Genomic DNA, 16,062 nt, shown 5'->3' with positions numbered 1-16,062 from the left:
ACGAGCGTGGCGGTGCCGAGAAGGAGCAAATTCAGAACGTGGAGCCCCTAGCTCCTTCAACAGACAAAAGGAAACAAGTTTTGTCTACTTTTGAGCTGAAACTAAAGAGCACTGAGGCTGGCAGCAACTCCCTCCAAGACCCCCCTCCCCAAGCTTAGGGCCTAATATAGGACTTTCATGTATTCCTTTTTTTTTTTATGATGTATTTAATTAATGAAGAACAATTTTATTCAACTTTCACTCATGTTGTATTTGTTTTACTTTATTCTTTTTGTGCTTGTCATGAAAGTGCTCACTAATACCTAGTTAAAGGAAGAACAGAATAAACAAATCTAACTCCAGGAGTTGCACAATTATAACCTCCACACAGCCATGCGCATATTTGCTTTGCAAAGTAGTATATTTAAGAACCTGACAGAGATTAACGTAGTTTGGATATTAAACAATGCCTTAGTTAAAAAACTCATATGATGGTTAAACTTTTGTAATCTGAGGTATTACTTTCAGTAGGATGTAAGGTCCGAGGGCCATTCCTTACAAAAATTCGTTTAACACTTAAAGATATAGAACTTAAGATCTAAGTTAATGAATCGTAAGACACTGATTTCCACGAAGCGTGTGATAAGAATAAGGACAGTGACTAAGGTGCTGTTTAACAACTGAGAAGATATCAATTTTCACAAGGTTTGTGGTCCGAGAATCATACTTAACCAAGTTTCTGTTTGATACTTAAGAATAGTAACTTCAAATGTTAATTTTCCCAAAGTAGGAGGTCCGAGGACCCGGCATAACTAAAGTCCTGTTTAACAAATGACAAGATATCAATTTCTACAAGGTTTGTGGTCCGAGGACCATACTTCACAAGTTTCTGTTTGACACTTAAGAATAGTAACTGCAAATGTTAATTTTTCCAAAGTAGGAGGTCCGAGAACCCAGCATAACTAAGGTTCAGTTTAACAAATGACAAGATATCAATTTTCACAAGGTTTGTGGTCCGAGGACCATACTTCACCAAGTTTCTGTTTGACACTTAAGAATAGTAATTGCAAATGTTAATTTTCCCAAAGTAGGAGGTCCGAGGACCCGGCATAACTAAGGTTTTGTTTAACAAATGACAAGATATAATTTCCACAAGGTTTGTGGTCCGAGAACCATACTTCACCAAGTTTCTGTTTGACACTTAAGAATAGTAACTGCAAATGTTAATTTTCCCAAAGTAGGAGGTCCGAAGACCCGGCATAACTAAGGTTCTGTTTAACAAATGACAAGATATCAATTTCCACAAAGTTTGTGGTCCGAGGACCATACTTCACCAAGTTTCTGTTTGACACTTAAGAATAGTAACTGCAAATGTTAATTTTCCCAAAGTAGGAGGTTCGAGGACCCGGCATAACTAAGGTTCTGTTTAACAAATGACAAGATATCAATTTCCACAAGGTTTGTGGTCCGAGGACCATACTTCACCAAGTTTTTTTTTGACACTTAAGAATAGTAACTGCAAATGTTAATTTTCCCAAAGTAGGAGGTCCGAGGACCCGGCATAACTAAGGTTCTGTTTAACAAATGACAAGATATCAATTTCCACAAGATTTGTGGTCCGAGGACCATACTTAACCAAGTTTCTGTTTGACACTTAAGAATAGTTACTGCAAATATTAATTTTTCCAAAGTAGGAGGTCCGAGGACCTGGCATAACTAAGGTTCTGTTTAACAAATGACAAGATATCAATTTTCACAAGGTTTGTGGTCCGAGGACCATACTTAACCAAGTTTCTATTTGACACTTAAGAATAGTAACTGCAAGCCCTTGAGGCATTTATAACTTTGAACTGCTAACTAACAAAAGCACATTTTATTAATAATAATACCTTCGAAGGTTATTTACATTCCATGGGCGTGGTACAATTCTTTCATCTAGGTCAGCTAGGCGATACGACCCTATGCCTACTACTGAAACAATGCGATAGGGGCCTTCCCAGTTTGGTCCTAGCTTACCCCAAGCTAGGTTCTTAAAAGTGCCCACAACTTTTCTTAGCACAAGATCCCCAGGTGCGAGTGGCCTTAGCTTCACGTGGGCATCATATCCCCGTTTAAGTTTCTGCTGATAATAAGCCATTTGGACCATAGCGGCCTCGCGCCGTTCCTCAATTAAATCAAGACCTTTCTCTAGGAGGCCCTCGTTATTCTCCGGGCTAAAAGAACTCGTCTTCAGGGTGGGAAAACCAGATTCCAGAGGTATCACCGCCTCGGCTCCATAAGTCATAGAGAATGGTGTTTCTCCCGTGGACCTGCGCGGTGTAGTCCGATATGTCCACAAAACATGTGGGAGTTCTTCTACCCATCTGTCTTTCGCATCGTCCAACCTTTTCTTGAGCCCACTGACTATGACCTTGTTAACGGCCTCAGCTTGCCCATTTCCCTGAGGATAAGCTGGGGTGAAGTATCTATTTATGATGCCCATATCACCATAATATCCTAAAAGCCTTGCTGTCGAATTGAACGCCATTGTCCGAGATAAGTGTGTGTGGTATACTGAATCTAGTGACGATGTTTTTCCAGACAAAATTCTTGGAATCAACGTCTCTGATATTTGCTAAGGGTTTGGCCTCGACCCATTTAGTGAAGTAGTCCGTCCCCATGAGGAGCCATCTTTTGTTTCCTGCAGCCCTCGAAAATGGCCCCACGATGTCCAATCCCTATTGTACAAAAGGCCAGAGACTGGAGAGAGGATTTAGAACCCCTCCAGGTTGATGAATATTAGGGGCGAACCTTTGGCATTGATCACATTTTTGAGCATAATCCTGAGCCTCCCTCTGCATATTGGGCCACCAATAACCCTGAGTCAGAGTTCTGTGGGCTAAGGATCTTCCCCCGGTGTGGCTCCCGTAAATCCCTTCATGCAGCTCTTCCAGAAGTGCTTCCGTTGATTCAGGGTGCACACACAACAAGTACGGTCCTGAGAATGATCGTTTATACAGTTTCTGGTCCTCGGACAACCAGAAACGTGGCGCCTTTCGACGTATCTTATCCGCTTCAGACTTATCTTTAGGAAGGATATCGTTCTTAAGAAAAGATACGACCGGGTCAATCCAACTAGGTCCAGGCCTTATCAGATGGATGCGAGCTGCGTTGACAGTGATAAGAGTTGGCTCTAGCAAATCCTCCACAAGGATAATCCTGGGCAAACCCTGAGCCGAAGACGTTGCCAATGTGGCCAAAGAATCTGCATGGGTGTTTCCACTCCTAGAAACGTGAGCTAAGACAAAGGAGTCAAATTCAGATTGCTGACGCTTGACCTGGGCCAAATATTCCTGCATTCTTGGGTCCCTAGCCTCTATGGTCCCCGTGACCTGGTTGACCACTAACTGAGAGTCCGAGAACGCATGGACTTCCTTTCCACCCATCCTATGCACCATGTTCATGCCCACCAAGACTGCTTTGTACTCGGCTTCGTTATTAGTAGCCGAGAATGACAGCCTTAGAGATGTTTTGAAGAAAATTCCCTCAGGGGATATCAGGACGAGTCCGACACCAGATCCTCTCTGATTAGCTGCCCCATCCACATACATTTTCTAAGTCGGAGGTGCTGCGGCCGTGATCACACCAACTAATTTTTCATCCATGTGTGCTTCTTTCAGAGTTTCTCCTAGCAATGGTTCGGTGAATTCTGCCACCAAGTCAGCAAGGACCTGGCCCTTCACCGAGGTGCGAGGCCTGTATTTAACGTCAAAGGCTCCCAAAATATTTCCCCACTTTGCCACCCTGCTAGAGTAATCGGCGCTGCGTAACACCGCCTTGAGAGGCAATTGGGTCAGAACCACCACAGTGTGAGACTGGAAATAATGAGGAAGTTTCCGCGTAGCATGAACTATAGCCAGAAGTGCTTTCTCCAAGAGTAGATAGCGCACTTCAGCCTCATTCAAAGACTTGCTAACGTAGTAGACCGGTCTTTGCACCCCGCTTTCATCCCTTATGAGGACCAGGTTGACCGCGTGGACGGCCACTGCTAGATAAGCAAACAAGACCTCATCCGCCTCGGGGCGAGACAAAATGGGTGGCCGAGAAAGATATTGCTTAAGCTGTTGGAAGGCTAACACGCAGTCCTCGGTCCATTGAAACCCCTTCCATTTATTCAACAACTGGAAGAAAGGACGGCACCGGTCAGCTGACCGAGAGATAAATCTGCTCAGTGCGGCAATCATCCCGGTCAATTTCTGGATTTCTTTTGGGTTCCGAGGCGGCTGCAAATTCTGGATAGCCTTGACCTGCGCTGGGTTTACCTCTATCCCTCTATGAGTAATCATATATCCCAAGAACTTTTCGGATCCCACGCCGAAAGAGCACTTTGAGGCATTAAGGCGCAACTTGTACTTTCTTAGCACTTGGAAGGTGTCAGCCAAATCTTTAACGTGTGAAGGTATTGTTTTACTCTTCACCACCATATCATCCACGTATACCTCAATGGTCTTCCCTAGCTGCTGTTCGAACATCCTGGTCATCATTCTTTGGTAGGTAGCCCCAGCATTCTTCAACCCAAACGGCATGACCTTATAGTGGTAGTTCCCTGTTGGAGTAATAAAAGCAGTCTTCTCTTGATCCTCCAATGCCAATGGAATCTGATGATAACCCTGGAAGGCATCCAAAAAACTCATACGAGGATGTCCGATGCAAAGGGCGTCCACAAGCTGATCAATACGCGGCATTGGGAATGAATCCTTGGGGCAGGCCTTGTTCAAATCCGTGAAGTCCACACATACTCTCCACGTTCCATTCTTCTTTTTGACCACAACCGTATGCGCCAACCATTCGGGGTAGAAGACTTCTTTAATAGCCCCAGCCCTCTTGAGTTTGAGCACCTCCTCCTTGACAGCCTCGGAATGTTCCCTAGAAGAACGTCGAGGTGGCTGCCTTCTCGGAACAATGGCGGAATTGACATTTAAATGATGACAAATGAAGCTCGGATCTATGCCCGGAGCCTTATAAGGATCCCACGCAAAAACATCAATATTGCCTTTCAGGAATTCCAACAACTCCATCTTCTCGTGGTGCGGCAAACGTACGCCGACTTGGAAGAACCTCTCTAGGTCATCCGCTATCAAAAACTTTTCTAACTCCTCACAAACAGCCTCGTCTCCTGTCACCGCTCCAGGTGCATCCAGAGCTGTTAATTGCTATGAGTCTTGGATGAGCAAAGCCGATGACTCGGCTTCTGTCTGATGAAGCACTGCGGCCGATATGCATTGCCTGGCGGTCGATTGGCTGCCGAGGATCTCTTCAACGTATTCCCCAGAAGGGAACTTAACCTTAACATGCAAGGTAGAGGAGACGGCTCCCAGAGCGTGCAGCCATGGCCTGGCGAGGATGGCTGTATATGGGGAGTACGCGTCAACCACAATGAAATCCACCTCAACCGTTTCTGAGCCGGATTGAACGGGCAAACGAATCTGTCCTTTCGGCACAACGGCCTTTCCTTCAAAGCTTATGAGTGGCGAGTCATAAGGAGTAAGATCTTCCAGCTTCAACCTTAGCCCCTTAAATAAATCAGGGTACATGATATCTGCACTGCTGCCCTGATCAATCATCACCCTCTTTACATCATAATTCCCTATCCTGAGGGTGACCACAAGAGCATCGTCATGGGGTTGAATGGTACCAACCTTATCCTCCTCCGAAAATCCCAAGACGGGTAAATCCACCTTCAACCTCTTCGGCCTGGAGCCTGCCTCTTCGGCCTAAGAATGGGAAACCGCCATCACCCTAATGGGACCTGAGCCGGTCCTGCCAGGTGCAGCAAAGATAACGTTAATTGTTCCCAATGCCGGCCGAGATGGATTATTCTTCTGATTGTTTGAGCCAGATTGACTGCCCTGCCCATTAGGTTGACACAGGTGCTGCTTCAGTTTTCCTTCACTGACAAGCTGCTCCAAGTGGTTCCAAAGTGCCCGACAGTTCTCGGTAGTGTGGCCCACGTCCTAATGGTACTGACAAAAGAGGTTCTGATTCCTCTTCGAGGGGTCTCCTGCCATCTTACTAGGCCATCTGAAGAAGGGCTCCTTACGAACTTTCTCCAATAATTGGTGTACTGGTTCTCGGAACACAGTGTTCACGGCCTGAGGTACTGCCGAGCCGGACTGCCCAATGTAATCTCTCCTCGGCTTGTTGTTGTGGTATCTGTCCGACCTGAAATCCCTTCTCTCCTGCGGGATAACCTTCATCTTACCCTTTCCTTGCTGCTGGTCTTCCTCTACTCTTTTGTATTCATCAATTCGATCCATGAGGCGACGTACGCTGCGGACGGGCTTTTTGGTCAAGGACTTCCTCAAATCGTGATCAGTAGGGAGACCTACCTTAAAGGTATTGAGCGCCACCTCATTAAAATCACCATCTATCTCGTTAAACATCTCCCAGTATCGGTCAGAATATGCTTTCAACGTCTCCCCTTCCCTCATGGTCATGGATAACAGCGAGTCCAATGGCCGAGGCACTCTGCTACACGTGATAAACCGCGAAGCGAACGCTCCAGTAAGCTCCCCGAACGAACCTACAGACCCCGATTTAAGGCCGTTGAACCACCTTATAGCAACAGGTCCCAAGCTAGAGGGGAAAACTTTACACATCAGGGTCTCGTTATGAGAGTGCACCGCCATCCTCTGGTTAAAGTGACTCACGTGCTCCACCGAATTAGTCCGGCCATTGTAGATGGTTAAGGTGGGCTGGGTAAACCTCCTGGGAAGCCTCCCTTTCTCAATCCTCCTTGAAAATGGAGATTTGGAGAGTTGGTGCAACGCCCGACTCATAGCATCGTTCCCCAAGCCCCTAGAAGGAAGTTTCTTATGTCTACGAGCTGGCGGGTTGTCCTCCTCACAAGAGGACATTGCGTTGGGGGTTGAACATGACCTCGAGCTATAACTACCTTCCCAGACCTCCGCTGAGGAAGGATTAGACAAGGACGGTGAAGGCTTACGTCTGGCGCGGTGCAGTTTTCTTTTCAAACGATTAATCTCCTTTTGCATGGCTTTAGCACCATCCTCATGGGTGGCGCTGCCCCCGCCATGAGTATGGCTAGCCCTAGGGTATTCTGTGTGGACACTTCCTTCACGACCTCTTTGACGCTCAAGACACTCGAAATGATCCTCCGGTTGTGATCCCTGTGATTCTGCATGGTGAGAACCTAGGCCTGCCATCGTATCCCAACTCTTTTCAGACTAGATTTCCCATAGACAGCGCCAATTGTAAGTGCACAATTGCACCTGGACCCAAATATTATTATGGGCTCAGGCCCAATGAGCCTTAAACAATGAAATTTGTAGAGTGTGGGCTTGAAATCTAGATTAAAGATACTGAGAACTTGATAACGGGCTATAGGGTGCAAACACTTGTAAACAAAGAATGATAATTGCAGGTGGACCTCCTCGGACGTGAGCCGGGGATTACTTCTGTGTTATTTCTCTTTCTTTCTTAAAGATTACAATTCTTAATTTCTTTCTTAGTTACAGACTCCCCCTTTTTCTTTGGCCTTCACCCCCCTTAAATACTTCCTTTCCTGACACTTTATCCACGTGTTGCTCAAACCCCCCTTTCCCCTAGATATTTCTTCCCTTAGTGCCTTTGAATAGTGACCAAAAGCTTCAGCTCTACTGTTCAGGGGTCACTTCCCCATTAATGCGGCCAGGGAGGCAGGTGCAGAGTCTTTAATGTGGAGGTAGCAGCCTTGGCTCATGATACTTTTCTAACATCGGTGTATCTAGAAGGTTCAGGGTTTCCCCCTCTTAACCAACAGTCTTTCCAGAGTTCTGCCTTGATCTTCATACTGAATCTACGAGCTTTCTTGGGTCTGTCTGAGGAGGAACTCACCCTCAGATGTGTCCTCGGACCCTCGGCGTATGGGCCGATCCGCAGTACTAACAAATTCCTAGCCCAAGAACAGATCGGCCCTCCTTGCTAGAGCCCAAAGGCCCAAATACCCGCTTTGGTCCTTTTACTCCCCACAATTACTATAGCCTATTTTTAGTTTTTCACATACTAATAATTATTCACCACATTAGCTATTTATATATATATATATATATATATTTTTTTTTGTAGATCTAGCATTTTCCTTATTCATATGCAAACCTACTATGAATAGTTGTTGGATGTTCTCTCATGACTTTAGTAAGTGGCGGCTCTAGAAATTTTGTTTAGAGGGGTCTTTAAAAATTTTAATAAAAAAAGAATTTGAATATATTGAGTTATCGACAAAAAAAATTAATATATGAAGTTTTACAATTTTCTTCTATAAATTATCAAATTTTTAATTGTTATATGATAGTTCATTATGAGTATCTATTGCTAATGTAGATAGCTATTAGCCTATGACTATTTTATTTTGTTAAGTTTGTCTAACATTTTTATTTTTATGCAATTGTTATTATCAATTTGTTATTTTTTTTATAAAAATATTTTAAACTAAATGACTAAATTAACTAAACTCATTAGCTTTGTATTAACTATTGACGCATACAACCACACTCATTCATGCATAAAATTATACACTACGTGTCTACTTAACCAATCAAATGCTTGGACAAATACTAACTTTACAATTTTTTTTCTTAAATTTTACTAATTTTATAACAAAAAGTTATTATAACATGATAACAATACACACACATGTAACATGATAATTATTAAATTATATAAATTTATATTATATTTATATTGTACACACAAACGTCCACACACATCATAATTTACACAAATAATATTATAATAAAAAGGAATGCACACAATCAATATTAGACACACTCACACACATAATATAAATTTATAAAAAAGAGTGATATTTACAATTCACAAACACTTACTCTTTACTCTTAGAGTATAAAATACTTGTAATAAAGATGTACAAAATTTAATTAAGGTATGCAAAAATATTTTTAAAAATTAAAGAATTAAACTAATAAAAAAAAATATATATATATATATATATATATATATTTTTAAGTCAGGCGATTCATTTGAACCTTGAATATAGACTAGCGCCGCCCCTCTTTAGTCAATTTAAGATTTTTAGTTGTTCTTGTTTTGTCATTCTTCTGCCTTAAGAACGCATCAAACTATTTCCATGCTCTGGACTATTGCTTTTTTAGGTATGGTGTTTAGCATAAAGGTGATTGGTGTGGTGTTATGACTTATGACCTTATCCAGAAGGCTAAGGATATCCTGTCGTGTTGCATTTTGGGAACCCAAAATGTTTAACACTGTATCGACTTTCAAAATATCCTGTTCTATCTCTCATATTCTTTTTTTTTTTCAACCTATGTTTGATCTCTTTCCTAAGTTGAATCTAAGGTCCCCCCAACCCAACTACTCCAGCTAACACACCGTTCTCGCTTAATTAAGTCAAGTCTTAGGCTCTAGGGAACACACAATCAGTCCCACTCGAGTTGAGCGTTGATTATTTGTTCGTTTTGAGGGCACTAACAATGCACCACCTCTTGATCTTCATCGGTCTACTAGGAAGGAAGCCAAAACATTAAAGCAGTGATAATCATGAAGATGGCATGGCAGTAAACAAAAAAACAGGAATTGAATGCACTTGTAAAGATACATACATAGGACTTGGTTTATCTATCTCCAAGGAGTCTATTATTGGTAATATACAAGATCAAGAGTCTAGTCTTCGACGGTTATATTAAGTGTTATAGTCTAATGTTAAGAGGTTTCCCACAGAAATATGGGAATGATTATGAAACAAACATTGTTCTTATTGCACGTCTTCCTTTTGTGTGCACTCTTATCGTAAACTCGTAATCGATACTTCTCATTATTAGAAAATCGTTCAAATTGATGTAAAAAATGTCTTCCTCAATGGTGATCTTCTAAGCGAAGGGTTTACATCAAACCTTCCTCAAGATTCTCACATCCACCACATAAGGTTCGTTGTCTTTGTCACGTTTTATAGGGCTTAAGTAGGCATCTCAAGCTTGTTTGCCAAGTTCAATTGTTTAGTTTCTTACCTTAGGTATACTGCTAGTTCCTACAATTTTGCAATTTCCATTCATCACACAAACCTCAGCACTATTCTTTTGGTTTTGGTTTTGATTTTTGTTTTTGTTTTTGTATGTTGATGACATGATCATCATTTGGAGATTATTTAGATGGCATCCAAGGGCTCATGGTAGCTTCTCAATTAGCAATTCGAGATGAAAGATCTTAGTATGCTCACTTATTTTGTTGGATTTACGTTGATTACTATTTGATACATACCAAATATGCCTTAAACCTTTTGTTTCATGTTGGACTCAATTGATAGCAAAATTGTTCACCCCAATAGAATTTAACGCTTGAATCACTCCCCAAGATGGTGAGCCACTTTGTGTTCCACTCACTTTGCAATGGTTCTTTGCATGCTTCGTTATGTCAAAACACCTTGTAACATGGTCTTTACTTATATTCACAATCATCTCTTCAACTTTGTGCCTACAATAATACCGACTATCAAAACATAATTCAAATTGCACACAATGACATTTTTCTCGAGCAGACTAAACATATCTGTATCTCATAATCTTCTTCATGGTACTTTGCAAATTCCTTTTATGCCATATCGTGATTAGTTTATTGACATTTTTACAAAGTCCTATCCACCTGGGCACTTTAGTGACCTTGTCTCCAAACTCAAGTTTTTTTTCCTCTAATTTGAGTTTGAGAGTGGCCATGAGATTATTATCCCCTTAGATTTAGATCCAAGCCCAGTTGAGTCCATTGCACTTTGCATTGTAATTGTTGTAGATTTGTGCTATTGGTTTACACTATACTAATATACGTAGGCTTTCCTTATACATTTTAGGTGTGATTGATGAAAAAAATAATCTTAGTTTCAATAAGAACAACTCTTTTTTCCAAGAAAACAAAAAATGTCTTCTATGCTTCACAAAATAACTAGAGAAATACTTTTTTGTAGAGTTTTTATTTTTGTTAGTTTATTTTTAAAACCAAAATTTTTTTCCCTTTAAAAGCAATTCCAAGCACCCTTACTAGTTAATAGACAAAATAGCCAATTTTTAACTGAAAAGTTGTGTGGATTTCAATTCATAGTATAGTTATAATTAATGATATATTTTTGTAAGATTTCATAATAGTGTGATTTGAACTCTACCTTTCATTCTCTTATTATTTATATAAAAAATGATTTGACTTACCTCTAATACTTTTTTAACTGGATATATTCTTTTGTTTTAAACATATAATGACAAATGATAATGAGTTTTAATCCTCACATTTTATTTAGTTAGTAAGTAATATTAGAGTCTCTCATTAAAACAAAATGAGATTCTTTTTTAAAAAGTATGAGAGGAAAACCAAATCCTAAAAAAAAAAAAAGAAGAAGAAGAAGAAGTAGAAGAACAGTGAAGTCCCGTAAAGACCTATCAAGAATCCTAATCAATGTTTTATCAAAAACAGATCCTACTCAATGAATAAAGAGTGGAGGAAGACATCTCCATTGCTTCAAACGCAAGCATGTCTTAATTAGAACCGGAAAAATGCAAATCTTGTCCCTCATGGCGCTTTTATATACGCTACTAGTCCCTTTTTCGCCTAACATATGAAAGTTGAATTACGTGCTGATAGCAAACGCTAGGATTCCTACTTCCTTTAAATCGCCTCAACTTTATAAAGGAGATGAATCTGAAGTGACCAAGGTTTTTATTCTTTAAATATAATACAAGACAATTTACACGTCCCCGTGATCAACAATCAATTTCAAATAAAAAGCATTCTAGCCTGTGACATTAGAGCTATTCACCCATCATGTGAGGGGGTAGTGCAAAACAGCCAATAAATAATTGGGTGCGACAATAATAAGGTTGATTATTTGGAAATCTACTGTCAAATTCACGAGAAAGACTTTGAACAATTAGAGTCCTTGTTTGGATCATATAAAATAGGTTCTTTAGTTGGTTCTGATATTTAAATAATGCACCTTTCACTAAAGAAAAATTCTTGAAATCCTTACACATACAAATCAATTTTCTTTTTCTTTATTTTTTTCCTCACTTCACTTTTGTAATTTATCAAATCAAACTGTGATTTAGTACTAAAGTAAAGGTAATATTATAAAAACCCAAAGAAGGAGAAAAGAATATGGAAGAGAAAAAGGGCGATGCTCTCCAATAGTAGTACAAATTAAATTACAAAAGTAATAAAGTAGTCAATAGAAAACTACAAAGTGTGATCATAACTCATAAGCTCTCCCAAAAGAATAAAAGAAGGCAGGTGATATAGTAAATAAATCACAGAGCGAACCAAATCATCACCAGCCAGCAAATAAAAATAATGTAATCAACATCAACGTGGGACCGCCATACTAATGAGATAAAAAGATTGAAATAATGAGGCACGTAATAGTATTTTCTGTCTCTCTCACTGTACGCTTCTTAAATGACCATACCCAGTACAGCCCATCCAAATGCCATGCCAGCCATAAGTTTCTGCACGGACCTGATAGTCACTGCCCCACTCTGCATTCCAAAGATTCAAAACGTTAGAACCCATGAATTAATTATTATAGATCTAACTATTTACATTTTTAATTAATTTTTTACAATAGTACAATACAATCAAACAACAGCTATATTTAGTAACGACTAAGTACTAAAAGGTGTGGTCCCGAAAGAAATGTATTAATTAATACAACTTTGCCATCATTCAATTATATTCTGCCGCGTATGATAATAATATCACAAAAAATTATGATATTTTATGTGTTACTATTACTAATAATAGGTATCGTGAATTGTGTCTGTGTGACATTAATTCTGACTTGGACTTCATTTCTTGTTTCTTTGTGTTCTGCAACTCAACAACTTTCTTTCACTCTTAATAACGCTTCAGTACCGCTAGCTTGGTTTACCAGATAAGTTTATCCAAACTAAACGGCAAATATTGGTTAAACAGAACTCAGATCTACATCTCCAAACAACCGTTGCCGACAATCACTACATTACAATTTACATAACATAATAATTCTACTGTACTTTGGAGTTTGTACACGACACATTTCACTATCGAGTCCTATATAAAGTTAACACCGACAAGTACGTACAACAATGGTTTAGCAGTTAAAACAAGTAACCAAGGAAACTATGTTAAGTGAAGAAATTTCTGGATCTGATCGCACATTGCACAAGTTAGAGCTAAACCGTACAGCAAATTAAAAGTTAAAAAACGAAAAAAATCATACTGACCTCATCAGCCACAGTTGACGGTCCAGGTGCGGTAGAGTCGGCACTTGGTCCAGGTGCTCCGGCTGGCGGCGCTGGAGGACCTTCCAGAGCAGGAGCTGGAGCTGGCGCATTGTGCTTCTTCTTTGTCTTTGTCTTCGTCTTCTTCTTGCTCGGAGCTGGAGCTGGAACCTCGGCGGTTGGAGCAGGAACCGGTGGAGAACTGGCGGGAACAGTTGCCGGAGCTGGAGTTGGAGGAGATTTCTCTGGCGCAGGAAGAGGAGGAGAGCTCACCGGAACTGGAACCGGTGGTGAGCTCGCTGGAGTCACTGCCGGTGGCGACGCCGCAGGAGCTTTAGGTTTAGTCACTGGCGCTGGTGCTGGAGTCTCCGGCTTTGGCTTTGGCGTCGGAGGAGACGCGGCTGGAGAGGTAGCTGGTGGAGCTGAAGTCGGAGATGTGACCGGAGCTGGAGACTTTGGTTTTGTAGGGGCTTCAGCTGGTGCTTGTGGTTTAGACGGAGCTATAGCTGGTGACGTAGCCGGTGGAGTAGCAGTGGCCGGAGTCGTCGGAGTTGCCGTCGGCGCGGCTGCTGGAGCTTGAGCTCCGACGTTGCTTACAATGACGCAGATCAATGCGAATGCGAGTGCACATTTCCGATCCATTGTTTGAGAGAGAGAGAGAGAGAGAGAGAGAGAGAGTGAGGGAGCGAATGACACAGGTGAAGACTGTAATAACTGCATAGTGTTTATATAGGACCGTGTGAGGCCCACGGGGGTAAGGAGTTGTTGAATCTGGACCGCGAAATGACTAATGGGCCCACCAACGGTGGGCCCTTTGTAGCCGTTGGATCAACGCATCAAGGCTAAAAGAAGGTTCAGACCTTTGGGGCCCACGTGCTACAACCAAACAAGGAGGCACTGTAATGTGGCAATTGAAACAGTCTGTCTGGGGCCCATTAGCTTCATCAGTGGCATGTGATAATGAGGACAATGCATTATAAGATTGACACCTCTGTGATCTACTTTGGTTCTTGACTTCTTATGCCTTTATTACGCGTTATCACCGTTATTATGTGATGTAATGTAATTCTTGCTTTTGCTGGCTTTGACGACTGGGTGGTTTTTGGCCCAAGTTAGTAACTTTTTTTCCCCTGTAACCTCTCTTCTACGTAAAGTCAATTAAGATCATTTACATCAAATCAAATCAATGCATTATAGATATAGTATTAATTTTACAATTTTAAGTTGAAAAATCACCCACTTTAGTTAAGTTAAAAATGCGTAAAGTTTCTATAGTTTATCTCAACAACAACAACAAAAAAAAAAGAGTGTAAATTTACAAAATTGTTATAGTGTAAATTTATACTGATACTATTTATGGGGATAAAAGGTTCAAGATACGTTTTTGGGCCATGAACTTAGTCCGAGGACGTTTACTTGTCCGAGGATGGCTTAATGGTAATAATGATGTCAAACTTAAAGACTCACGAGCAAATGTGATGGAAGAAGTTAATGGAAGTAATCCGAGAAGGAGTATCTCCTCGATTAAGTGAAGTAAGGATCAGATGGTACGTCACGTTAACTAGAATGATATTTTAGGATGTTTTGTGGATGAAGATATGTTTCTCAGGGGCACAGAGAGCAAGAACAGTTGGGAAATATCTTAGAGAAAGTTGCTACCACCGCATTGAATGCTCTGTACTTAAATTTCTGGCCGCATTAATGAGGAAGTAATCTAAACAGTGATTTTCAGCCTTATAGCTATTACCTAATTATTTCAAACAGGTGTTGATGGGACAAGCATCAAGGGGAGCAGTCTAGATCTACACGTGGAGAGCAAAAATGAAGGAGAAGGGGAAGTATAAGAAGAAGGAAGGTCCCGGAGAAGAGGAGATCGAGGGAGAAAAAGAGAAAATACTGTGGACTGGATATTTGTAATTAATCTTTAAGAGAAGAGGAATATAAGAATCTGTTCTTCGGCTTGAGTCCGAGGAGAAGTTTCATCATATAAACCTATCCATCCTTATTATTTTGTAATCTTGGGTCATTATTGTTACCGTTTTAAGTTCATTGAAAACAAGATTTTTGATCCACTCTCTATAAACTTATTGTGTTGGACTCTTTGAGCCTATACCCTTCTTCTTGTTGGGTTTAGGTACAAATTGCGACCTTACACTATTCATTTTACATTTGGTTTTTATTATATTTTTACATATTCCGATAATGGAGAAAAAATAGTGAATGATGTTTGTTGTGTGTGAAGAAAAAAAAATAATTTAAAAAAAAATACTATTTTAATGAAATGTAATATAAAATAGATAATCTGATACGAGATATATTAAAAAGTAAGCACATAAAATATAAAAAATACATTCTTATACTAAAATAGACAGAAATTTTTGTACATGCCAAAGTGAATGCTCTAAGCACCAAAAATTTAACAAAAATTTCATATCAATTAATATTACCAATTGTTAGTAGAATAAAAATATAACATTAATGATGAGTCGAGATTAAAACTAGTAAAATTTTGTTAGTTCAGATGTAGTGAAATTTTTTGTATCAGCAGAATGCTCTCTTTTGTGTGTTGGTTTTTTTTTTCCCTTTTTTCTTTTTCGTTTTTTTTTTTTTGATGAACAAAATTTTTTTATTAAAGAGGAGAAAAGCACTACAACACCCTTCTGACCTCTTCCAAATTTTTTGATAAGTCTTTCATATGTTGTTAAAATAATGTAAGTTGTAAATGGAAAAATATTTGTACTTTTTTTTTTTTAATGAACTTATCACTAGCAATCACAATACAATAGGAATCAAAAAAAGCGATCACAATGTTATCCAAAAGAAAAAGCAATCA

The 16,062-nt window shown here is 40.1% G+C and overlaps 1 protein-coding gene across 1 annotated transcript; it reads right to left on the bottom strand.

Annotated features, from left to right (window-relative positions):
* Positions 1-12,132: 12,132 nt before the first annotated feature.
* LOC142624028 (uncharacterized) lies at positions 12,133-13,932 on the bottom strand. The gene is made up of 2 exons (XM_075797529.1): positions 13,233-13,932; positions 12,133-12,506 (listed from the first exon to the last, which is right to left on the bottom strand). The coding sequence occupies exons 1-2, from the start codon at positions 13,869-13,871 to the stop codon at positions 12,423-12,425; spliced, it is 723 nt and encodes a 240-aa protein (XP_075653644.1). The 5' UTR covers positions 13,872-13,932; the 3' UTR covers positions 12,133-12,422.
* Between the last annotated feature and the right edge of the window lie 2,130 nt (positions 13,933-16,062).

This window comes from Castanea sativa, chromosome 2 (genome assembly GCF_040712315.1).
Source record: "Castanea sativa cultivar Marrone di Chiusa Pesio chromosome 2, ASM4071231v1".
Classification (NCBI taxonomy): domain Eukaryota; kingdom Viridiplantae; phylum Streptophyta; class Magnoliopsida; order Fagales; family Fagaceae; genus Castanea; species Castanea sativa.
Note: the sequence above shows the minus strand (reverse complement) of the source record. Positions and strands in the feature narration are given on the sequence as shown.